Source organism: Staurois parvus, unplaced genomic scaffold, assembly GCF_062004578.1.
Source record: "Staurois parvus isolate SC_StPar_1 unplaced genomic scaffold, SC_StPar_1.0 ptg001912l, whole genome shotgun sequence".
NCBI lineage: Eukaryota > Metazoa > Chordata > Amphibia > Anura > Ranidae > Staurois > Staurois parvus.
The window spans coordinates 36077-63493 of NW_028319708.1; the positions used below are offsets into that span (position 1 = coordinate 36077).

Here is a 27417-nt window from a genome sequence, read left to right on the forward strand (position 1 = left end):
AAGTGTTTATAAGTCGTTGACCGCAATTGGGTTTGGGGCTGACTTTCACGTAAACCAATTAATATACACATATTGGGATTTTTTTAGCACAGACATGTAGCAGAATATATTTTGGCCTAAATTTATGAGGAAATTCGATTTTTTTAAATTTTTTTGCTCGACATGTTTAATAGTAAAAAGTAAAAAATATTTTTTTTCTCAAAATTGACACTTTTTTTGTTTATAGCGCAAAAGATTAAAACCGCAGAGGTGATCAAATACCACCGAAAGAAAGCTCCATTTGTGGGGAAAAAAGGACATAAATTTCATTTGGGTGCAGTGTTGCATGACTGCACAATTGTCAGTTAAAGTAACGCAGCGCCATATCACAAAATGGCCTGGTCTAAAACACACACATTCGTTATTTGTAACCTGATTTTTGCTGGCGGCATTTTAGAAAGGTACAAAATACCATTTAGGCCTCATGCACACAGGACATTTTTACAGCTGCTCCTAGGGATGTCTGACATTTTTTTTTCTTTTTTTTCTGCCTCTAAACTCCCCTGCATGTTATCCTATATGTCTGTGCACACATAAGATATCAGCAACGTTTTGTGGCAGGAGAGTTTAGTGGCAGAAAAAAATCCCCACTGCCAGGGCGTCCTGGAGCAGCGGCATTTTAGCTGGAAAATGCTTGACATGCTTAAACACGTCAAAATATTTAGACCTTGAGAGTTCATTTATTTCAATGACCAGAATAAATTATTTATTCTGGCCAACTAAATTAATTAACGCCCAAACACTGGACGCAGATAAACGCAGGTAAACACCTGTAAACGTTGTACACACTTTTGCAAGATTCAAGCTTTTTTTTTTTGTGCCAAAATGCTTCTGGCTTCTAGGGGAGTGTGCATGAGGCCTTGACCCTTGTGCCTTAGACTCCATTCACACTTAGGTGTTTCAAATCGCAGGCGGAATCTCCGCGATTGTGCCCGCGATTAGAAAACGCGCTGTAAAAATGTGAAAAAACATTTGCGTGTTCAGATGCCATTCATTTCAATGGCACCTGAAATGGTATGGCACGTTCTCCATGCGTTAAATCGTGCAAACACAATGATGGGACACACAATGCCCAAAAACGGTCCTGGAACCTCTTTTGGGCATCATGCATAACCGTGATTTTGTTTGCGCGAACGTGGCAAAAACACCTCTCGTTTTCAGATGCCATTGAAATTAGTAGCATTTGAACATGCGAATGCTCATTTTCACATTTTCTCGGCATGTTTTCAAATCACGGGCAGAATTGCCGCAATTCCGCCCGCGATTTGAAACACCTACGTTTGAATGGAGAAGAACTTTACACTGGCCAGGATGGGAAAAGTGTACAATGTATCAGTGTGAAAATGTTCTCCTCTGAGCTCAGGAATGAAAATAAATTGTAACATTTCATTAGAGGGAGATGGTTTTGTGAAAGAAAGAACACTAGAATGTTTTCATAGTTTCACAATATTGCTGTGTGCCTTCTGGTACAGTGTTAGCCCCAGTTCACACCAATGTGATTTGTCATGTGATTTGCACTCTATTTGTGCCTATGGAACTGTTCAAATTGGGACTCCAACTTAAACTGATTTTGGCAATTTCATGTGCAACTTGCATTGACATTTGTACATGAAGTCACACAGATGTCAGCAAGCTGCACATGAAATCGCACTGACCGGCAGCTTTGAAATGATGCTACTTCAGCTGAAGTAGCACCATTTCAAAGCTGCATTCATTGTGAACCAGGGCTTAAGGCCGGTTCACACTGATGCAGGAAACCGCATGTGATATGGACATGAATCACACTGCATTCCTGTTCAAATCACATGCGATTCTTTCACAGTGCGATTTGTGCCTTTCATTTTGTACGCACCCATGGGAAAGGTGCAGGATCCTTTATTTTCCACACTGGAATCGAACTGCATGGATGTTCACACCCATGCGATCCGATTCAGCAAATCACACTGCATTTTGTGAACCATTTTTGGTGTGTCGTTAACTTTGTTAACGACGTTGACACCCGCAGCAATTCACATAGAGTGCGATTGTGATGCAATGCAGGAAAAACACAGTAATTGCTGCGAATCCTGCACTGCATCAGTGTGAACCGGCGCTACCCTGCAAAAAATTTTAAAAAATTGCAAAAAAAAAAACAGCAAAATGTAAGCACTTAAATATTGCAAAATAAATATTTAACGTATTTGTAAATAACGCATGTTTTTTAGTGAATTGACTACTTTTGAGATAAATACTGCACAAGTTATTTTAACTTAAAAATTAATCCGGTATTTATCTCTTAGTGAATTGACCCCCAATGTTCTGTTTACCTACCAAAAGTGTATTAAAACTTCCATCCAACCTTCAAGTTATAAAAAAGTGTATAAATCAATACATGGACTCACAGCTCTGTCTACTTACATTTCTGTGGCAAAGCAAATCCTGGCAAAGCCATGGTGGTCTTCCACCCCCACCATCACCCAGGTGAAGCGTAAGATGTCATGGATCTTGATCCACAAGAAAATGCCTGCAATTCTAACGGATGCAGTACATAAATGTATCGGATTTTGGACCTCATGGATAGGAATCCATGGGGTCACCTAAAGACTTTGATCAATCCCTATTTACCTTTTGAAGTAGATCATCCCTACGCCTGGCCCTTACGGTCCTCCCTGCTGGCAAGATTCACTCCCTGACCCCCTCCCTACTCCTTACCCCTACCAATGCCTGCCCAACCTACACTTTGCTTTTTTCTCTTCTTTTCCTATCATGACTATCCTTTTAAAAAATGCTTTCTATAGAATACGCCTCTGGACATATATAGGGTGCTATCCCAGGAAAAATGGAAAGAAGCAGCTATTTTCTCTCTGGAAACCCAAAGCAATACAACTGGATATAAGGAATTAAACAGTGCTTACTAACACCTTGGTAATATACTCTCCTCAATGTGTCAAACCTATATCAAATGATAAAAGAAAAGTGCTAAAGTGCAAAAACAAAGTGCTAAATACAAACAAATAGTTAAAAAGTGTCATATGCATCAAAAGACTCACATATTCTAATTAATATTCAAAATCACAGTGCACCCCCCATCGTAAAACATATCACATTAATATATAATAATTTGAGCAAAAAATATATAATAATTTGAGCAAAAAAAAATATATATATATAAATATATATATACACACACACACATATATATATATATATATATATATATATATCTTAATTATATATAAACAGTTTGTGATGAAAACTCCATCAATTCATATATTTGATTCTTGTGTGTTCTAAAGTGTTCACCACCACACCGTGCTAATCCACCACCAGATGTATTACGTAGATTCACCAGAGCTCCAGGCAGGTAAAATCCTAAACCGGCTACAGCGCATTGGCTCTGGGAGCAACGATCTGCAGAGATGTCAGTATAATTCCTATGACCCTTTGGCTGAGCGTTCCTCATTCATATACATGAAACCATATGGAAGGAAAGAAAGAGGTAACTCCATAGCGTGAAATCATTTTAAAACGCTGTATTCCATTAAAAACCATGCATCACACTCACATTTCTAAGTGTCGTTGCCGACACTAGTATAACCAGCATAAGCAAAGAATGGGCAGTCTCCGGTCACTCCGATTACAGAAAGCGCACCTGTAGTACATGATGATGTCACCTCCAAAAGCCCCATCCTACGTGTTTCGTCATCCGTTGTCCTCCAGGGGTGGAAGGACGTGCATCACCAACCACGCTTAATGACTATCCCTTTGACCTGTTTCTCATTACACTGCCAACTAGAACCCCCCTCAATATGGCCCCTGTTCTGTGGTTATGCACTAAGTAACCCATCGCCGAGGCAATAAGAGTTGACCAAGGTTTTACATTCCACCACATTACCATTCCCTTACACAGGCTCCTCTTTCTTGACTACTAAAGAAAGCCTTTGTTTGTAAAACTCATCCACTGCTAGGTAAAGCTACGTACTTATTTTCTTCCACTACTTACACAATTGAGTTGTATAGAGTATAGGGAAGTTTACGGTTGCATGCAGGGGCGGACTGACCATTTGGAAACTCGGGCACTGCCCGAGGGCCCGGCGTCAGTAGGGGGCCCCATGAGATGCCCCTGGTACCTTTTTCATCGGCTTTTTGGAGTTTGGCCAAAGACACAGGGGCCCCGTGATCCCCTATTGCCGGGGGCCCCATGAGTTGTCAGTCCGCCTCTGGTTACATGTCTTCAATTCTTGGCAATGTATGATTGTTAATAACATACTTGCATTGAATATTATTTTAGTGTCACTTTACAGTGTTACTAAACCCGCAACAGTAAAATCAGTCTGTATATGGCAGTAAAGCATGCTTGTTATACTCACTGAGGAACCTAAGGTGTTAATCCTCCACATTGTGTAAAAAGCTTGTTTGATCCTGTCTTCTCTTCTTCTTCTTCTACTGTCCCCAATCCATCTGCTGATAGAATATAGCCTTGGGGGCAAGCTGCACATGCTCAGTCTGCTAGAGAGTTTTTTTTTTTTCTTGGGAGAGTGCATATGATCAGGACAGAACCAATCAGCACTGTCCAGACAGAGGGTTAGTGGTCCTGCAGCCTCATAGGACAATCAGGGAAGTATGAAACCTCCTCCTACAAGCTTTAACCAGTGCTCAGCCAGACACTGATAGAAGTCACAAGACTGCTCTAACTGCTGATGAGAAAAGGTATTTAGTAGTTTATATTTACTAAAATAATTGCATTTACATGTTCTGTATACTGTGGGAGACCAAATATAGTGAATGCAGGGTTCTGGGTTTAGTAACACTTTAATTGATTGTTATGTCCCAGGAGTACAAGAAAAGGTCATATTACTGACCTATCACTCCCACTACAGCTGGCTCTGGTGCTCTCTTCCTCTCCCTATAGCTCCAGTCTCTGGGAGTTCTCTCGGTGTCATCACATTCAAAGAAGGGCTATTAACCCTGTGTTGTACGTGGAAGAAGCAGGAGTGCGACCACGGCTGGGAGCACCTTAAAGTTAAAGCTGCAAGACATTGGTTGCACTGCTCAAGGAAATCTGCTGGAGCGCTGACCAAGACAAGTATTGCCCCTAGAATACAATAACAAGCATGTCATCCTTGTATGAGGAGTGGGGAGACCCAATGCAAAAGTATTTTCTTTGTTGTGCCTGTTAGGCTTTAAACCATTCCATGGCAGCATCTGCTCTCTACAAAATGTATTTCACCTCTCGCACTGTTGAGTGTTTTCAGACTGTCGGAGCAGCAAAATTCATTCTAAAATCTTCATGGAGTGTGTTCTTGTTCCTAACAGATTTGCTGAAAGATAAATAGCTGCATTTGATCTGCAGGAAAAAGCAATGAACAGTGGAATTTATCAGGGATACTGGAAGTAGAGCATTGATCTGCACAATAGGATTCTGCAAAACTCTGATGGCTTGAAAAACACCTTTACACATATATATAACTTTTACTTCTTATTAAAAAACACAGAATCCATGATTAAAGTATTGATCCAGCAGCAAGGTCCCATATATTATTACAGATCAAACATCATAAATGTAACCAATTGTTAGAGTTCATTAGGCTGGGTCTGAAGCACATCATTCCTGCAGTCTCTGTATGGCAATCTATGAGACTTTGTAAAGCCATTTACAATTGTGACCATGCTAACTGATCTACTGCATAGCTGTGTTGTCAAAGTGTATCTAATCCCAAATACATTGCAGCTTCCCAGTGTATTCATTGTATCTACAGAGGAAGCCACGGTTGTCACCCTAGGATAGCCTTCCTCAACCACTTTTCAATGGAACCCTAGGGCAGGGTTTTTCAACCGGTCATGCTGTTCGGCTTCCCCTGGGGTGCGAGGAGCCCGGGCCTCATTTTGCCCTAGATCTACATCATGAGTTGTCATGATCGGGCTGACCAGAGGTCCAAAGATGTCGTAGGGAGGTATGCACAATGTCAGGGCTGTGGATAAAGGGGTACCACCAGTCCTTCTGTACAGAGCCCAGGCCAGCAGGGGGGCCCAGGCAGTTGGCTGAATCAGATGTGGGCAGGGAGGGTGATTGCCACGACCGGGGTCAGGGGATTACTGGAACAGATCTCCTGTTTGGCTTTTTCTGCAGCAACTGAAATCTGGCTTTCAGATGTTGCAGAGAGAGCCATACAGGGGATTGGTTCCAGTAATTGCCCCCCTGCTGCACCCATAACCCTCCCTGTGCATCATACATTTCCCCTTGCTGCCCAGGTCCCCATGTGTGCCCTCACAGTGCTGCTGGCTTCCCTCCTTTCCAACTGCAGCTGCACATGGTTTCTAACAGCAGCCCTGCATTTCCCCCTGCTGCCCAGGTCCCCATGTGTGCCCCACAGTGCTGCTGGCTTCCCTCTTCTCCTTTCCAACTGCAGCTGCAAGCACACAATAGGATCCTACAGGATAGAGAGTGGGGGAAGAGTCTGGTAAATATGTCACATTTACTAGTCCCTTCCTTTCCTGAATGAACACAATGAGCGATCAATACCAATCACTTACTTTGTTCATTCATAATTGAAGCATAGAAATAGTCTTTTTTTTTGGGGGGGCTGCTCAGGTTGGCTGTACGGGGCCCCGTGGTTTCTAACAGCAGCCTTGCACACCGTCATTCATTGTTATGGTTTTAGCAGCCGGATCACCCACTCCATGGCAACTCATGGCACTGATCCAGGAAAGGTGGTATGCAGGGCTGCCCCCAGCATTTAGGAGAGGACGGGAGTCTGGCTCCCCCATATCCACTTGCCACCGTCATCTTCACTGCTGGAGCCAACAGGTAGAGCTCTGATATGAAGAGGGGATTGTGTGATTGAAGGGATCTGTGATTGCGGCTCATGGATTTGGGGGGCTTTGTGATGGGGGGCTCTGATGTGATAAGGGATTCTGACGAATAGGAGGACTCTCATGTTATTTGGGCACTCCGACTTGATGGGGGGGGGGGGCTCTGATGTGATAGGGGGAATCCAGTGTGAAGGGGGAACTCTGATGTGATGGGGAAACGTTTGTTGTGACAAGGAGATCTCTGGTGTGAAGGGGATTTGATGTGAAGGCAATTTCACCAAGGCAGTTGTGTACATCTTACCAGGCTTAGGACAGCTGAAGAAATGCTGCCCAGGGGTTCCTCCAGAGAATTGCTAGGGGTTCCTTGAGCAATGAGCAATTTTAGATATGTAACCACTGAAAGCAATTATCTTTTTAGGGAACATTCTTCACACTGAGCACCAATAAAACAATAAAAGGGTGACATTCACTGGTAAAACATGACAGATTTCTACATCCATGCTATACAGCATGAATGGGTGAATCCCCCAGCTGTGCTATTGTATTGTGATAGCCGGGACTGGCAGATGTCAGAATACCCAAAAATCAGCTGCATCTGATTGGATGCATCCACTTCTGCCCACAATTTTCCTTAGATTTTTGATCTGCATGATGTTGGGTGGGAGGGACCAACAAGACCACCCACAAAGTGAATTCCTGATGAATTTGTTGAAATTCTCAGTGTATGGCCAGCTTAAGAAGCATTCTTACCATTGAGCTGTAGATATAGTCATTATTGGCAGGGGTTCCCTGAGACCTCAAAGTTCCTTGTCTGTATAGGAGGGCCGTGCCGAAAATAATGCAAAAGTGAGTATAACCTTTTTGTTAATGTAATGCTACCCCCAAAGGATAATTAATTAATAATACAGTGCAGCGCTAAATAAACCAACCTCATAACATAAATACTATATAAATACAATGCAACAATGTGCTCCAATAAAAGTGATTATTTATATATTTGTTTGAGGGGTTTATTTATAGAACATATTACACATATTGATTGTTATATAAGGCATAGGTTCTGAAAAGCCATCAGCACCTCAGGTCACACTGGATTTGAACACTTTTATTGGAGTACATTGTTGCACTGTATATACAATTGCAAGAAAAAGTATGTGAACCCCTTGGGATTACGTGGAGTTTTGCATGAATTGGGCATAAAATGTGCTCTGAACGTCATCTAAGTCACAACAATAGAAGAACACAGTCTGCTGAACATAATACTACACAAACATTAGATGTTGCCATGGTTTAATTGCACATAACATGTAAACATTCACAGTGCAGGGAGGAAAAAGTATGTGAACCTTTGGACTTAATAACTGGTTGACCCTCTTTTGGCAGCAATAACCTCAACCAAACGTTTCCTGTAGTTGCAGATCAGACCTGCACAATGATCTGGAGTCATTTTGGACCACTCCTCTTCACAAAACTGTTTCAGTGTAGCAATATTCTTGGGATGTCTGGTGTGAATCGCTCTCTTAAGGTCATGCCACAGCATTTCAATCGGGTTGAGGTCAGGACTCTGACTGGGCCACTCCAGAAGGCGTATTCTGTGCTGTTGCAGCCATTGTTTTGTTGAATTACTTGTATGCTTTGGGTCATTGTCCTGTTGCATCACCCATCCTCTGCAGAGCTTCAGTTGGCGGACAGATGGTCGTATGTTTTCCTGCAAAATGTCTTGATAAACTCTGGAATTCATTTTCCCATCAATGACAACAATCCATCCAGGCACTGAGGCAGCAAAGCAGCCCCAAACCATGATGCTCCCTCCGCCATGTTTTACAGTGGGGATGAGGTTTTGATGTTGGTGTGCTGTGCCTTTTTTTCTCCACACATAGTGTTGTGTGTTCTTCCCAAACCACTCAATCTTGGTTTCATCTGTCCACAGTATATTTTGCCAGTAGTGCTGTGGAACATCCAGGTGCTCTTTTGCAAACTTCAAACGTGCTGCAATATTCTTTTTGGACAGCAATGGCTTCCTCCGTGGTGTCCTCCCATGTACTCCATTCTTGTTTAATGTTTTCCTTATTGTAGATATGTCAACAAAAATGTTAGCATGTGCCAGAGATTTCTGTAGGTCTTTAGCTGACACTCTGGGATTCTTCTTACCTCATGCAGCATTCTGCGCTGTGCTCTTGCAGTCATTTTTACAGGACGACCACACCTAGGGAGAGTAGCAACAGTGCTAAACTTTCTCCATTTGTAGACAGTCTGTCTTACCGTGGACACATGAACATCAAGGCTTTTGGAGATACTTTTGTAACCCTTTCCAGCTTCATGCAAGTCAACAATTCTTGATCGTAGGTCTTCTGAGAGCTCTTTTCTGCGAGGCATGGTTCACATCAGACAGTGCTTCTTGAAACCAGTAAACCCAAAACAGGTGTGTGTTTTTTAAGGGCAGGACAGCTGTCAGCAACACATCCGATATCATCACATTGATTGGAGTCAAGGTTGGCTCACTCCTGGCTCCAATTAACTCTGGGAGAAGTCATTAAGCTAGGGCCTCACATACTTTTTCCTCCCTGCACTGTGAATGTTTACATGTTATGTGCAATTAAACCATGGCAACATCTAATGTTTGTGTAGTATTATGTTCAGCAGACTGTGTTCTTCGATTGTTATGACTTAGATGACGTTCAGAGCACATTGTATGCCCAGTTCATGCAAAACTCCACGTAATCCCAAGGGGTTCACATACTTTTTCTTGCAACTGTATATAGTATTTATGTTATGAGGTTGGTTTATTTAGCGCTGCACTATATTATTAATTAGTTATTTCACTGATTGAGGTTCAGTTTTGAGTGTGAGCCGCTTTTATAATATATATATCTTAGCTATACTCCATATAAGCGCAGGAGGATTTTATATATATATTTTTATTGTGCTTAGTCCTACCCCCAAAGGAGCCGCTTATTATTTGGGTTCTCTGTTCTGTGCCTCGACTCCAAGAACAACCTCAGCCCCTCTGACACCTGGTTGAATGAAAGTTACTGCAAGCACTTATAGAAACACAAGTATGGATGCCTGTAACTTGACTGTGAATTAGTATCAGGAAATAGACTCAAGACCGTTTAGTGGTAGGTTAACTATTGGTCCAGGTAGAATAAATGGTGGTTTGAGCAGAAATGAACACATAGATGGAAGGTTCAGACACAGTCCGCTAGGCAGTGTAATCACTATGCTTAGGTAGCGTAGAAGAGAGTTCTGTACCACTGGACTGGAATTAACTCATGAATCAGATAAGTCAGCAATAAACAGTTCATGGAAACAATAACTGCAATGTAAATAGTAATAATACTATAACTATATCTAGAGTGCACTCTAGGAGAATGGCTAAGATATGGTGGAAGGTCCTCTGAGATGCATCTCTTAGCATAACCAATAGGTGAAGGTCTCTGTGTAGCAGCTGCAAAAGGTCCTAAGTCTTCAGCCAACTATCGTTGGGGCCCAGTGGTACTGTTGGTACACAGGAGAATAGTCATGGTCAAGCCTGCAGGCAGAAACAAGTTTACTAGATGGCTGAATGGTCTGTTCCTAAGGCCCCTTTCACACGGGCGTTCCATTTTTTTTCATCAGTTCAGTCACGTATTTTCCATGAAAAAATGGATCAGTTCTCATCAGTTTACATCCGTTTTCATCAGTTTACATCTGTTTTTCATCCATTTTTACCAGTTTACATCCTTTCATCAGTTTTTCATCCATTTACATCCATTTTTCATCCGTTTACATCCATTTATGTCTGTTTACATCCGTTTTGTCCGTTTACATATGTTTTTCATCTGTTCCATTTTTTTTAACGGAAGAAAAATAGGTTTTTCTTCTGTTCAAAAAAAAACAGATGTTAACAGATGCGGACATTAACGGATGTAAACAAATGATTATCTGTTTACATCCGCTAGTCTATACAAATACATGGATGCCTGTTTTTTCATCCTTAAATGGACAAATGAAAAAAGGACATACGGAAAGGGGCCTAAATAGAAATCCTGTAGAAGAAGAAGAGATCCTGTAGTAGAAGAAGAAGAAGAAGAAAAGATCCTGTAGAAGAAGAAGAAATCCTGTAGAAGAGGAAGAGGAAGAAGAGATCCTGTAGAAGAAGAAGAAGAAGAAGAGATCCTGTAGAAGAAGAAGAAGAAGAGATCCTGTAGAAGAAGAAGAAGAAGAGATCCTGTAGAAGAGGAGTTACTCTACCAATCTGTGATATCTGAATGACCTATGCAAGTTAAAAAAACATTCTGCCCACTTTTGAATTACTTTTAGTACAGACCTCATGTTAAACTTTAGTTGAGGGGTTTATGTATTCAAGGTTTGCTCTATCTTAAACCTTGTACCCGACTCCTGAGTATATATTGTATACTGCCCAATGTGTTCCATGTTCTGGACCACCACATTCCATTCTATGCTTTGGTACAGACACCCCTCACTTATATGCAGCCACCAAATCAACCTTCTTATATGCAGCCACCTGGACCTCTGTGCCACAGCCCCAACTTCTGTATGCAGCCACCTGGACCACTGTGCCACAGCCCCAACTTCTGTATGCAACCTCCTGGACCACTGTGCCACAGCCCCAACTTCTGTATGCAGCAACCTGGACCACTGTTCCACAGCCCCAACTTCTGAAGACGACTATAATATGTCATGCTGCTAGCAATGGGCATGGGTGACAGGGAAGAAAGGATAACACAGGTGCAGAAAGAAAGACTGCATGTTAAAATGTACTCTCTGCAGCATGATTCCAACATGTCACAAGCCTACCGTTTTGTAGGAGGGGGCCATCGGGAGTGGAATACTGTCCGACTCCCAGGGGCCACCTAGCATCAGATTGCCCAGGTACTGGATCATGGAAGAACAGTGCTCAAGATTGTAGGACTCTCCGACAGGATCCAGGAAACGTAGCCGTTATGCCATACCCAATATGCTGTGTTTGCATGCTCTCAGCCACAATACATAAGCTGCGCTGTACATTGCATATCCTGGACAGCCAAACTCTATACACTGCACTATACATTGCATACCTTGGACAGCCAGTGTATGTTGCGCTGAACATTGCAATTCCTGGACAGCCACACTCTATATGCTGTGCTCTATGCTGCATACCCTGGACAGCCACACTCTATATGCCGTGCTGTATGTTGCATACCCTGGACAGCCACACTCTATATGCCGTGCTGTATGTTGCATACCCTGGACAGCCACACTCTATATGCCGTGCTCTATGTTGCATAACCTGGACAGCCACACTCTATATCCATGCTCTATGTTGCATAGCCTGGATGGCCACACTCTATATGCCGTGCTGTATGTTGCATACCCTGGACAGCCACACTCTATATGCCGTGGTCTATGTTGCATACCCTGGACAGCCACACTCTATATCCGTGGTCTATGTTGCATAGCCTGGACGGCCACACTCTATATGCCGTGCTGTATGTTGCATACCCTGGAAAGCCACACTCTATATGCCGTGCTCTATGCTGCACACGCTGGACAGCCACACTCTATATACCATGCTGTATGCTGCATACCCTGGACAGCCACACTCTATATGCCGTGCTCTATGCTGCATACGCTGGACAGCCACACTCTATATGCCGTGCTCTATGCTGCATACGCTGGACAGCCACACTCTATATGCCGTGCTCTATGTTGCATACCCCGGACAGCCACACTCTATATGCCGTGCTCTATGCTGCATACGCTGGACAGCCACACTCTATATGCCGTGCGCTATGCTGCATACCCTGGATGGCCACACTCTAAATGCCGTGCTCTATGTTGCATACCCTGGACAGCCACACTCTATATGCTGTGCTCTATGCTGTATACCCTGGACAGCCACACTCTATATGCTGTGCTCTATGCTGTATACCCTGGACGGCCACACTCTATATGCTGTGCTCTATGCTGTATACCCTGGACAGCCACACTCTATATGCTGTGCTCTATGCTGTATACCCTGGACAGCCACACTCTATATGCTGTGCTCTATGCTGTATACCCTGGACGGCCACACTCTATATGCTGTGCTCTATGCTGTATACCCTGGACAGCCACACTCTATATGCTGTGCTCTATGCTGCATACCGTGGACAGCCACACTCTATATGCTGTGTTCTATGCTGTATACCGTGGACAGCCACACTCTATATCAGCCTTTCTCAACCTTTTTAACATGGAGGAACCCTTGAAATAACTGTTTGGGTTCAGTGAACTCTTACTAATAAATATTTAATTTACAGCTCACAGTACATTAGTGTGATGATCAGTGTGAAGAATGTTTCTTACATTTGCTGACATTGGGAAGAATTCCCCCCTCTGTACAGATAACTAACAATATCATTGGTGCCAGTGGTTGCTCATCTGAGAGGCAGGAATTTGTTATTGATCAAGGAACATTTTGCAAACTCTGGAGGAACCCTAGTTGAGAAACCCAACCCTATACATTCTGCTGTATGTTGCATACCTTTGACAGCCCACTCTATATGTTGTGCTGTATGTTGCATACCCTGGACAGCCCACTCTATATGTTGTTCTGTATGTTGCATACCCTGGACAACCCGTGTTCTATGCTGTGCTGTACATTGAATACCCTGGACAGCCCACTCTATATGCTATGCTGTATGTTGCATACCCTGGACAACCTGCTTTCTATGCTGTGCTGTATGTTGTATACCCTGGACAGCCCACTCTATATGCTATGCTGTATGTTGCAAACCCTGGACAGCCCGCTTTCTATGCTGTGCTGTACATTGCATACCCTGGATGGCCACACTAGCTGTAACTCCCCTTGTGGTGGTATTAGACTTGATTTATTTTAGATCAACTTCATTCAAACTCAGCTGAAAGACAGGGGCAATAAAACGTAAATCACTCTGCAAGACTGAGATACATTGTTCATGTATACATTTGTATTGTGATCGGCCAGATTATGAGATTACATAGTGGAAGCAGAGACATAATTGATCATTTATGATCTTCCCTGTGTGTGGCATATATCGATGGAATAGTTTGTTGATAAAATATTGATTATTGCTATTGGAAGAGGTCTATTAGAAAAAAATGATCTGTTATCAGAACCACTATTAGGAAGATTCACACACCTTTATCACCAAAAGTGAAAAAAAGACCTTCATTTGTAGTGTGAACCAGGACAAGAAAAGGGGGGAAATTGTCCAATGGTGACATGAGTTCTGGGGATTCCTTCACTTTAGAGGGATTTCCTCTCACTTCCTGGTTTGGCTATGGGACAGGAAGTGATGGGAAATCACTCCAATGGGACACACATCTGCAAGGGAATCTGCTACGTGTGTGGGGATATGCTGCAGGTCTCTAATACCTGGCAGAGATCGGCAGCACATCTACGCATGTTTACAGATGGCGGTGTGTGAGAGGCAAATGTTGGCCTTGTGTACATGGACAGTGAGAGGATGAAAACAGGCTTGGTGTTTCCCCCACCCGAGGAGCCACACACAGCTTGCCATACAAGTGACTGTGCACGGCTGTACTCATGTAAGCACCAATGCTCCCGGGCGTTTACCCACGCATGTGCGTATGCTGCAAAATGTCAGCATGCCGAAAATACATCATATACGCAACTGCAGATAGACAACGAAGCATCACACTAAGGCTCCATGTACACTGCAGCTGATAAATTCACGTTTAGGATCTGTTCAGCATTTTTTTCAGCAGCCCCTGAACTCTCCCTAATGTTTTCCTATGTGTCCATGTACACATCTTCGTTTACAGTTTTTTACAGGCATATGAGTTTACAATCATTTTTTTGAACGCAGAAAACTTGTGTTCAGCAGTCAATTTTAACAGCATTTCAAATGCAAAACGCTTCTAAACACGGCAAATCACGTTTATAAGCATTTGATTTGAAGATGTTTTTTAACTCTTCCAGTTCCCGATGCAGTCCAGAACCTTTTTTCATCATGAAAAATGCATGCAAAGAGTTTTCAAGGTACTCAAATGGACAAAACACTGAACACAGGATGCTCCTACCAAGCTTGTCACACATTGTAATGACCAATTCACACCTCAAACCTCTCCCACACTTGGACACAAAAGATATGTTAATGACCATTCACACCTAAATTCCTCATGAAGACCCCCTGCTAGGTGACCTTAATGACTCCCTCCACCAGACACCTTCCCACCCTTAGAAACAAAAGAAATGTTAATGAACAACTCACAGCTAAGCTAATCTCAACACATACTGCTGTCTCTGCTTCTACTCTCTGTATTTCTCTGAAACAGTCTGAAAGAGTTAATAAATTACCACTTTTCAGTGCATTCTGGGCATTTGGGAGGTTCTCCTGTGCTTATCATTAAAAAATGTTTCTAAACGCAAACGCACATAAACACGTTATGCAAACACGGATAAACAGATATTTTTTAACTTACATTTTCCAGTAGTCAGTTTCCATTGTTCAGAAGTGTCCTGTGTACATGGGGCCTTACAACAGTACAGCTGAACACAGCCATTCATTTTTGTAGCATGCCTCATGCGGCACCTGCAGCTCCCCAGGTACAGGAAATCGCATTCTGTCCATGTGCACGTGGACTCGCTGTGCGTTTTTATCAGCTAGGTTTGGGTGAGGTTCCTGTTTAGGGGGCTCATTCACATATGTGTATTTTATGCACAGAACGCAGGTGCCCATTGGTGGAACTAGCAGAAGATTCAGTGTAAAATATGCACCTGAAATACTCGTGTTGAGACGTGTTTCCATGCGACGACATCTAATATCTGCAGATATGTACTGTCCAGGATGCAGCAGCGTATTATTACTTTATACACCGCTAGGCGCAGCGCACATTTTTGCTGTCAGGCACAGCTGTGTGTATGGCCCTATTGATTCCGTTTAGATGTGTACAAAACTATATGCGTCTACAAGCGTGTTTCACATGGGCGCACTACAGCATACACCCGTGTGAAGGCTGTATTCACCCGCCTGGCGGTCTGTGCATCCTCCATGCAGGTAGTCCCATACATGTTGATTGGGACGCAGCGGATGCACGGACACGGTTGCTCCTCCTAGTTTGACACCCATGCGGACATGGGTGCATGGTCCCAAATGCAGACGGTGTGCATATGGGGTTGTGCAGATGCAAGAGTGTCAAATGGGTGTCCATGCATCCGCTGCATCCCAATCAACATGCATGGGACTGTCTGCATGGGGGATGAACAAGCCCTCACACAGGCATATGCTGTAGTATGGCGCCCATGTGAATGAGGCCATAATAGAATATTCAGTGGCTGGCTGGCTGCCTTGTGTGTGAAATCTGACTGGAATCGTCATTTGTGTGGCTTACATCGATCTAATCTGCGATTACTGTGCTACAAAAGTCATTGCACTTAAGTGCCATCGTCCTGTCAATGTTCAGGATTGCTGAGCCCTCTCTGCATCACACAGCTGACACACACTGCCATATTAGGTATAGGCTGAGCCTTCTCTGCATCATCAGTGGGCGGAGCCAGCCGAGGAATGCCGCGAGCACAGCCGGCTACACTGCACTGCAAGGCGGAGGCGGCAGCTGGGAAACTCCGCGGCTTGGTTTGAGGCCTTCCTCGTGGAAATGGGAGACACCGGCGCCGAGAAGGTCAGCATTAAACCGTGGTTGGGTTATGGGGATGGGTATTGTGTTGTGTCAGGAGGGCCTGAGTATGATATGTTTTATCCTGTGCTGTTTCAATGGAGGTGTAGGACATGCTGAAGCCAGGAGGCCTGAATGAATGAAATGGGGTCACGTGTCCCCATATCTGGGGTAACACAGAGCTCCTTTCTGAAGGACGAAGCGTGACAACAGTCTGTGCCCAGACACAAAACCTATCTTGGATAGAGGTGGGGAGGTAGAACTGTTTTTATTGCAGTCTGTGTCCCCATTGGTTGAAATTCTCACTTCCTGTCCCAGTTACTGTAGGGCACAGGTGTCAAACTGGCGGCCCTCCAGTTGTTGCCAAACTACAAGTCCCATGAGACATTGCAAGATTGACAGTTACAAGAATGACTCCCAAAGACATGATGGGACTTGTAGTTTCGCAACAGCTGGAGGGCCACCAGTTTGACACCCTTGCTGTAGGGGGACAGCAGAACAGGAAGTGAAGGTACATCTCCCCATTGGACAATCAATGATCACACATATGCATTGCTGGGTAGCTGATGTCTATATGCTGAGAGCGAGCTCACTGCATTCTTCCAGCACAAAGGTGGTTCAAAGACTGGTAGTTGGTAGGTCTCTGATCATGTGATCACATGATTGCTGATCCTTTCCTGACCCCTGGGCGTTGAGTTGTTTAAAGGGTGCCAGGGTGCGCTGTAAGGGATTACATTGTATGTAAACTCTGACAGTTTGTTTACACCTGTGTCACTTTGTGAAGAGTGATCCGCAGTAGTTTCCTTTTTACAGTGGTGCAGGCATGGCTGATGGGTGTTCTGGAAGTGATATCGCTGAATGCCCTTTTTTCAGCCACTTGGTATGTTTTGAATGTGGAAAACTGTGCCTGCCACAACCATCAAGCCGAGTGTTTGGCTCGCCATGTGGGGAAGTCCTATTCACTTGTATGGTCATGTTTTGGTGGTGATGTAATGGCAACTTTGGGAAATTTGTCAAATTCAGGTACCCGCTCCCCCTCCCTCCCTCCCTCCCTCCCTCCCCAAAGGTCCACAGTCTCTGGTCATCCCCTGCACTGTCCGCAGTCTCTGGTCATCCCCTGCACTGTGTCCGCAGTCTCTGGTCATCCCCTGCACTGTGTCCGCAGTCTCTGGTCATCCCCTGCACTGTGTCCGCAGTCTCTGGTCATCCCCTGCACTGTGTCCGCAGTCTCTGGTCATCCCCTGCACTGTGTCCGCAGTCTCTGGTCATCCCCTGCACTGTGTCCGCAGTCTCTGGTCATCCCCTGCACTGTGTCCGCAGTCTCTGGTCATCCCCTGCACTGTGTCCGCAGTCTCTGGTCATCCCCTGCACTGTGTCCGCAGTCTCTGGTCATCCCCTGCACTGTGTCCGCAGTCTCTGGTCATCCCCTGCACTGTGTCTGCAGTCAATTGGTTCAGAATATATTTTTTTTCTTGTTTTTCACCTCTAAAACCTAGGTGCGTCTTATGGTCAGGTGCGTCTTATGGAGCGAAAAATACGGTAGTTAAAATACCCCATTATTATCACTGTCCCAACCCTTTCGATCTGTGCAAGGAGCTGAGTCTCCACCTCCTCATTAACACTGGGAGGCCTATCACAAACTCCAATGATTACCTTTGTAGTACGCACCCCCATGTGCAGTTCCACCCATAATGCTTCAGCCTCATCACACTCTCCATCAACTAGGTCCTCTTTCACACTCTCTCTGAGATCACTTCTCACATAGAGACTGAAACCACCACCTTCCCTTTTTATCCTGTCTCTCCGAAAGAGAACCTAGCCAGGAATATTAATGGCCCAGTCATGTGAAGAATGAAGCCAAGATTCAGCAATACCAATTAAATCATAGTTCTGTTCATGCACCAAAGCTTCCAACTTGTCTATTTTGCTTGGCGGATTTCTGGCATTGGTGAACAAACACTTTAATTCATTGATACCTTTTGCACACGTATTCTGCATATTTTTTATTTTTGTACAAATGGTACCAATTCCAATAGTTGTTTGTAACATGGGAACCTTCGTATCTGCCATAGCCCTCCCCCCCCCCCATCTTTCCCCATTCTATCCTTCCATCCACCAATAAGGACTGACCCCTGTCTGATCTGTCTGCCCCATTATAATTTAATTCCCCCCCCCCCCCCGCTATCCTAGTTTATACAATTAACTTTTAATATTCAAAGCAACCTCCCCCATCCACTCATGTTTCAATGCTTTAGTTTGCTGATAATCACTTTAAAAAAATGTCCCCTCACATTTCTAGCCGTGGCCACCTTGGGTATGGGCCGATGATTCATATAGCATTCACTTCCTTGAATCCATCTTCCCTTAGCTTAGGCATGCAGGGAAGAGGGTGTGCCTAGCTGGGAAGCTCCTCCTCCCCTCCAACAGTTGAAAGAAATAAAAAAATGCCCATGCAGACTCATGGGATGTATGACATCATTAGGCCAGTAACCATGAAATGACTGGAGAAATGTAAAAGAAAAAAAAGGTTTAAAACCAGTAAATATAATATACCTTCCTATCTACTGTATTTATTAAGGCTAGCAGCACATGGATTAGAAATAGTTAATGGTGATTGAGAGAGTGAAGTTCCCTCTAAGCTTCCCTTCCTCTACTTCCTTATTTCTGGCCTAGGTGTGAATGAGGTCCCTGGTACTGCTTGCAGACTCCTGAAAAGTGATACGTAATATAACCCAAAAGTCTTCAGGTAACCGCAAGAGCACTGGGGGTGCATGTGTTGAATTGGCTGCACTCTAGCCAGGGAATCCCTTTGCTTACATATTATCATGGTATCGGCAATGTGTACAAGTAGAGCGCCGGGTGTGCACGCAAAAAAGGCAACATGGAGGAAGCGGCTAGAAACAAAGGAAGACGACCTTAAGGCTCATTCACACAGGCGGGTGAGGGAGCCGGTAAAAGCAGGTGGTTGACCCATTTTATGGCCCCACCCCCTGTCCCCAATCCTTGCCCATCTAAACAAGGAAATGCAGCCTCTCAGGTCTGTACACCTGCAGATATTGGACAGCATGTTGTATTCAGTGAACAGTGCTGCTGCCAACATGACCTATTCCAGTGAATTGGGATCTGCGAGTGCAGTGGGTTAGCATTTTCAGGTACCGTTGACGAAGAGTCAAAATATTGCCTTCTCACCTCCTGTCAAATACCCTCTGAAAAGCGATCCGCTGAAAATGTTGATCTGCCCATGTAAAGGAGCCCTCAGCGACAGGTTTGGATCGGTCTGCAGACAAAAAAAAAGTTTTTCCAGTCTGAAGAAAGAAGCAGCAGGAAGAATGTTTTTGGTACCCAAATTAAAAAAAAAAAAAGAAAAAATATTTGTAATAGTGTTGCACCGAAATGAAAATTCTGGTGTTGAAACCAATACCGAAAATTCAGAATGCACGTGGCCGAAAACCGAAATGTCTGCGTATGTAGGGGTGGGGAGGCTCAATTTTTTTTGTATTTTTTTAACTTTAATGTGTATATTTATTTAATTTTTTACTTATGATTTTATTGCTATCACATAGGGGACCAATAGTCCCCATTCTGATAGTATATGAGTGACAGGTTCTCTTTGTAGGGGGGAGGGGGTGGGGGGGCATTCTGTGCATGGAGGGGGCAGGAGATGAGCAGTGTACGCAGCGAGGGAGCAGTGTACGCAGCGAGGGAGCAGGGTCTACAGGGAGGAAGCAGGGTCTACAGGGAGGGAGCAGGGTATATGTCACGATCATGGCGTCAGACCCCAGACCTTCTCACCAAACTCGTGACCGAAGGACTGGCCAATCAGAAATCGTGATGTGACGTGCGTAACAATGCCACACCCAGCTGCACCCTGCACAGCGATTTTCCAGCTAATGGACTATAATCTGTGCCTGCAGCCTGAATGCACTTGTAACTGGGTCAGGTTAATGACGCAATTAACCATTCACTGTCACCACGTCCTTTTTTGTACAGTGAAAGAGGGAACTCGGCTTCAGCTATGACACTATAATGGTCGATATAATCGCCTGTATTAAACGGTCATAATACAGGTCTATTATACAGAGGGTTAAACAAACAGTAGCGTCTCTTTAAAGGCAGGGATTCGTAAATTGCAATTAAAAGCTATAGAAACAGTTCAACACTTTCAGAAAGGAAGATTTATTACTAAAAGGTCAAACAGGGTGCAATAAAAATATTTACAGAAAAAATATGTAACTAAGATATATATATATATATATACACACACACAAAGAACCATAGCACAGCAAAGAGATATCAGAGAGAAAGGGAAGAGTTAAAGTACTTGCCCAAAGTCCTGGGTCAGCAGATCCAAGTTGCAGAGCAGAAGTGGGATTTGATCTCCATATGTTACGATGGAAAGATAGATGTCTTCAACTTACTTCTTTAGGACTGCTAGCCTGTTTTTTTAAAGTCCCCCAGCAGGGGGGTGGCTCTGAGTAACTGACCAATACTCTGTTTAGGGAGGGATTGGCAGGTGGAACCCAAAATTAGAACCAGCATCTTTCATAATTCATATTCTGGCCTATAACTTCCCACCTGCACAAGCGACAATCTCTCCATGGGTATTTTATTATGCAGATAAGTCTAAGGATCATGTAGATATGAATTATGAAATTGTACGTTACACGGTGTACGAGTTCTATGTTTTGGCTCCCCTGATGATCTGAGGTGGATGAGTAACCCATCAAAATGTTCGTCTGCGCATTGGCCATCTGGCGAGGTGCCCGGTTTTTATGTAAGTCTTCCATATTTCAAGATATGAAACATAGGTGAAAAACTGATTTTACCAGAAGTTATCTGATCCTGCCACCTACGCTGAGCTAGGTTATATGAGGTTACAATTCTTTCAATTCCTGGGAGAGCTGCCTTATCTCCTTACAAGGTGTGAAATGTTACAGCTTCTGGGACAGTGAGTCTCCAATTCTCTTAGGACAGCTGAGTTATCCTGGCCTAGGTGAGAGAGGCTACACTTCCACAGACTGCTAGGCACCAAACTAGGTGCCTTGGCCTGTCAGTGACCATAACCAGCCACATCTGTCACTGTGCCTCTCAGGAAGGGAGGGGGAAGGAATGAGGGGAGAAAATGGATACCCTTAGCAAGATGGAGTCTGAAACCAAAATGGTTGAACCGCGTCCATCTCGGATGCACGCGTTTGCGACAGTATACACTCGGGGTCCCTCACTGGCTGCCCTTACGTCAATGCCAGTTTTTAAAAGTAATTACATGCTTTTTTTTTTTCCCTTCACTATAGCTTCAAGAATGAGCTGTCATTCTCCCCTCTGCTAAAGGAAGCTAAGGGGCGGGGTCACTGGGTAATGTCACTGGGTGACCCCGCCCCTTAGCGGTGAAGAGAATGACAGCTCCTTCTCGGAGCTATAGTGAAGGGAAAAAAGCTGGTAATTGCATTTAAAAACAATGTCGGTTTTTAAATGTAATTACTGGCTTTTTTTTTTCCCTTCACTATAGCTCCAAGAATGAGCTGTCATTCTCTCCTCCACTAAGGGGTGGGGTCACCCAGTGACATTACCCAGTGACCCCGCCCCTTAGTTTCCTTTAGTGGAGGAGAGAATGACAGCTCATTCTTGGAGCTATAGCAAAGGAAAAAAAAAAGCCAGTAATTACATTTAAAAACCAACATTGTTTTTAAATGCAATTACCATCTTTTTTTTCTTCACTATAGCTCCGAGGAGCTGTCATTCTCTCCACTGCTAAGGGAAACCAAGAGGCGGGGTCACCCAGTGACATTACACAGTGACCCCGTCCCTTGGTTTCTTTTAGCAGAGGGGAGAATGACAACTTATTCTTGAAGCTATAGTGAAGGGAAAAGAAAAAATAAAAGCATGTAATTACATTTAAAAACCAGCAGTGACATGTAGCCGTAGCTCACTGTATACACTGCTCCTCTCCTGCCTTTCTCCACTGCCCCCCCCCCCCCCCCCATATGCAGTACACATAGCCCCCTATTGGCAGCTGTATTGCCCTCATTGTAGAAATATCCTGTGATCACCTTCTCCTCCTAATCCCTTTTACTGGATCAGAAAGTAAGAGGAAATCTCCCAAAAGGTTACAGACTGCAATAAAAACCTGCCAGAGGTAGTATCCCCATGGGAAACCTCGTTTCAGTTTACGAATTTATCACAATACGAAAAGTCTCGCAGAACGAATTAGATTTGTAAACCGAGGTACGCCTGTACTTGGTTTCGCAAACCTGGAACAAGTATACAAATTGGGACAGTCAGAAGCCTTTATTGTCATGCTTGTGGCTGAAATGATAAATGCCATGGTTTTAGTACGACAGACAGACAACTACAGTAGCAAGAGCAGAGATCAGCAATGATTGCCTGTATGTTTAATGCATGACAGTTGCCATTACAGATTTTACCTGCAAGAAAAGCTACAGTGTTTTTACTAGAGCATTTATCACATCCACACACCTTTTACTATGTATTTCAGCAGTAAGCTCCATGGTTAAGAGAGGAACTCATCTATTTGGATGTGACAGAACTGCCGTTCTCAACTGCTCTTGAAAACTGGACTGATGCCTTGCTGACAGCTGCCTTCTGACAGCTGCCGTCTGACTTCACTTTCAGAGTCTGAGTGTTCTGAATGTATTTTATATGGCCAACGGTGTCTCAAGTTTGGTGATTTTTATGTGGAGGATGATTCTCCTGTTCACCTTTTTCAGCAATAATTTGAATTATTTAAATAAACCTGTCACTTACCTGGGCTACTCAAACTAATGAGGTTTTTTCTTTATGCAATTAGCCCCAGTGTGAAGATAATTAAAGCAGAGCATGCTCTTCCACATTACAGTATTCTGTCTATACATCATGTGAGGTTTAGTACCTTGGCCAGCACGATGTGTATTACTGCACATCACAATTTTGTTTTAATGCCGTAAAATACATAACATGTTTATTTTTTTTTCCTTTTGCAGATGAATTCAGAAAATCTAAGAGAGGATGGTAACAAGCACTTTAAATCTGGGGACTATGAAGCAGCAATATTGTGCTATACAAAAGCAATCAAAATATCTACCGACACGCAGGATAAAGCAGTAGTACACCGGAACCGAGCTGCCTGCTACCTGAAATTGGTGAGAAATCGGGGGATTTTTATTACATCCTTTTATTCATATACTTTTTCTCCATACATTTTTTTTTTTTTTTTTTTTTACCTGTTTATGCCAAACTTGCACATTTATGCGGTGACACAGAAGTGGGTCTTCTTCCAAGGTGTTACATATATGCGCTTAGAGTTTATGCTGGAAGCATACTCTATAAGGATTTATCATTTCTTTTTATTTGGGCACTGTATTCACCACCATCAACAGTAACAATGTCTGTTAATCAGCAGAGAAGAGGGGCAGGGTTGGTGTGACACTGCTGCAAAAAGAGTGGCTCTCCACCTCCACACTCAATTGCAGTGCCTTTCAATCAGCAGAGAGGAGGGACAGGGCTGGTGTTACGCTCCTGCAGTAGGTGAAGCCCTTCACCTGCCTCCACAGAGACAATGCTGAGCAAGAGGAGGTCACTGTGGGCAGAGGGCCTGGCTAAAAACTGACTACAGGGGATATAGGTATGCTGTGTAGAGGTACTCAGTGATCCTAGGGATGCAAACTGACCACACTAGCTTTTATGTGCTTCCATGCTTGGTGTGGTCAGATCAAAACAGGGGCCGAAGGGAACTGGTAGGAACACCGGGTTTTAGCCGCAACATACAAAATATAAATGTTACAGGCTACATTTACTAAGAGTATTTAAGTAACCAAACATATATGTCCGTACCTAATTTTTGGGGTAACTTTAATTTGAACCTGTGCTTTGGCCTTGCAGATCAGTTGACTATTATTATTCACCTCCCCTTTGCTCCCCTCTGCACCACTTAGCCATCGAAGAGAAATACCCACCACCTCCAGTGTGGAGACAATGCTGCTGCCTAGTGATTTGCTGCTCAGGCACCCAGTTGCTCCCAGGGAGAGATCCCTTATCTCTGTGTAAACTCTAAGGGCTATGTTCACACTTGACCTATTTCTAACTCTTGCCAAACGCCCCTATAGCATTTGACAGGCGTTTGGGAAGTGTTTGTAAAGCTCCTCAAACGCTCCCCAAATGTCCTCTGTGCGTTTCTATGAAGGAGGTTTAATGGTATTAACGCTCAGCAACTGCCTTGCAAATGCCTGCCAGGCGTTTGAGGAGCATCACGATAGACTTGAATGGGAGGCTTCAACTCCTCCTGACTCCATATGAGGCGTCAGTTTTGCTGCGACACAGCTAACGCTTCAGTGTGAAAGCACTGCGTGCTGTCATGTGTTGATTTTTCATAGGCATTTGAGAAGCATTAAAAACACTTCCCAAACGCCTGTCTGACGCCTGCTGACAAAGCTAATGTAAGCGTAGCCGAAGTCATAACTTTGCACTTACTTGGGGCTTCCTGTTTTCCCTTTTGGTGGCTGAATAGAACAGTGAGAAAGCAAAAGGAAGGTGAGTATGTGTAGTTGGGAAAGTTGGCAGTTAAATATCAGCTTGTGGATTATGCCATACGTGGAAAGCACAAAAAATATATTTAATTTTACTTCATCACAAACACACATACCTAGGTATTCCTGTCTCTTCATTTTGTATTCTGCCTCTTTAGTCTACACCCCAAGCCATTGGATCAAAACATCCTTTCAGGGGCTAATTGGTAAACCTTCCTGTTGAATTTGCAGTACTGATTGTCACCCATTAGATATGTGAATCCATCGTGAGTTACAATGTGATGTCCTAAAGTATGTTTTAGCAGGCTCCCTGTCTCAGCCGTTCCTTAGAGTAGCCACCTCCCTTGCTATAGTACCATTGTCAAAGCTGAACTATAGAAAGTCCACCTAAGGCTGACCATATGCTAATAGATTTTTTCAGCCAGCAGGCTCAACCAGTATAACAGATTCCTCCATGCGCACTATACATCACAGATGGACGATTCACCCTGTTGGACTACTTTATTGCAGCTGGAGCGACTGTCAGAATAACCGAACAGCGGTTTCATCTGTTTGAATGCAGCCACTGTTTGGCTGATAATTTTTTTAAGGTATATAGTCGAAGGATGTCAGGCAGGAGGGGGATCACAGGGCCACCCACGGTGCAAATTGTCAGTTGATTTATCAGGAATCAGACAAAATTCACACAGTGAATGGGCAGTTTGAGATGAAAAAAAGTTATTTATTTAAAATGTTGTTATCTTTTTGCAGGAAAACTACACAAAAGCAGAAGAGGATGCATCAAAAGGTAAGTGGGTTTCTGCTCACTTAATCTGAATTATCGGTGAAAGCTTGTGATCAATATATGTGAGGTGTGAGTTGGAGCATACCTTTAAGTCTCTAGTATGGGATGGCCAGTGCCAGATTACCATTACAAGATCCCGTGAGCAACCAAACTTTGGTGGCCTGCTAGGAAGAATTAAACAGAACTTTTTACAGCCAAAAACTGCCTCTTTGTCTCTATTGTCTATGGGCACAGATTTACAGTTCCTACTCATAAATCTGGCCCTGGACATGGCCGCTAAATATGCTGTTTTTTTGTTTCCTTTCTATTCTTCTATTATTTTTATTGTGATAAATGTGTCCAGATTTTTCATTACCTGTCATAGGTGCTCCTGTGCTGTAGAAACAGATCACATAGAGAGATAACATTCTTTTATGACTGTTTTTTCTCAGCTATAGAGGTGGATGGCGGTGATGTGAAAGCTCTGTTCAGGCGTAGTCAGGCTTTGGAGAAACTGGGACGAATAGACCAGGCGATACTTGATCTTCGCAGGTGTTTGACGTTGGAACCTAAAAATAAAGTGTTTCAGGAGGCTGTAAGAAATCTGGGAGTCCGGGCACAAGAAAAGGTATGTTCATTCATTCAGTGTATGTGAAATCTGTGTAAACAAGAACTTAAAGTACAGGTATGCAGCAAACCATTAACCAAGGTTAAAGCGGAGTTCCAACCGTTTTTGTGTTTATTAAAAGTCAGCAGCTACAAAAACATAGCTGCTGACTTTTAATAAACACACTTACCTGTCCCAGGGTCCAGCGATGTACTTGTCCGCGCAGTCCCTTCTCTCCTTTTGTCTTGGTTGCTGTGGGTTATGGCTTTACAAGATTAGCTCTTAAAGCAGTCCTAAACTCAAAATAGTGTAGATTTGCTGTCTTGTAAGAAACATCTAGAAATTTTAATTGTGATCTCAAGTAGTACACTGAAAAATGTTACCTTTTTGTTTTGCGTTCTTCCTGAAAATAGCAATGTACATCCTGATATACTGTATGACTGGGCCTAGACACTACGGGGTTTAATTACTAAAGCTGGAGAGTGCAAAATCAGACTCCCTTCTGCATAGAAACCAATCAGCTTCCAGGTTTCATTGCCAAAGCTTCATTGAGCAAGCTGAGGTTAGAAGCTGATTGGTTTCTATGCAGAAGGGAGTCTGATTTTGGACTCTCCAGCTTTAGTAAAGAAACCCCTACATGTCTGCAGCGTCAGATCATCTATTGCACTGCAGCCTGTGATTCTTAGGCTGATCATACACGTGTAGATTTTCGGACGAGAATATCCGTTTCAAGAATCATAGTTTGATTTTCTAATCGTTTTTGGGGTCAAATCGATGTTTGTTTTCAACAGCCGTGAAGGAAAAATTTGAAGGGGAAGGAAGGAAAACTTTTCTTGATCAAATGAATTTTCAGGCAGTGTATGTGGTTATCGTTCACAAATTACATTAATTTTAAAATCGAATGTCAAAAGCAAAAGACATTTTGGAACGACATTCGTCCATTTATCTGTAATGACTTTTGGGACTGTTTATTAAAAAATGTATATTATCCCAAATTTGGGAATCCCAGCTGACTGTTAGGGGTTAACATTCTAGCGTAAATTTCAAGTGACCTT

The 27417-nt window shown here is 43.5% G+C and overlaps 1 protein-coding gene across 1 annotated transcript in view; it reads left to right on the forward strand.

The window, feature by feature from the left end:
* Positions 1–16100: 16100 nt before the first annotated feature.
* UNC45A (unc-45 myosin chaperone A) overlaps positions 16101–27417 on the forward strand; it is a 57401-nt gene continuing 46084 nt past the window's right edge. Inside the window, exons 1-4 of the mRNA XM_089664396.1 lie at positions 16101–16479; positions 23451–23609; positions 25743–25779; positions 26208–26383. Coding sequence (XP_089520522.1) covers positions 16456–16479; positions 23451–23609; positions 25743–25779; positions 26208–26383 — 396 coding nt within the window. The 5' untranslated portion in view covers positions 16101–16455. The remainder of the gene's footprint in view (positions 16480–23450; positions 23610–25742; positions 25780–26207; positions 26384–27417) is intronic.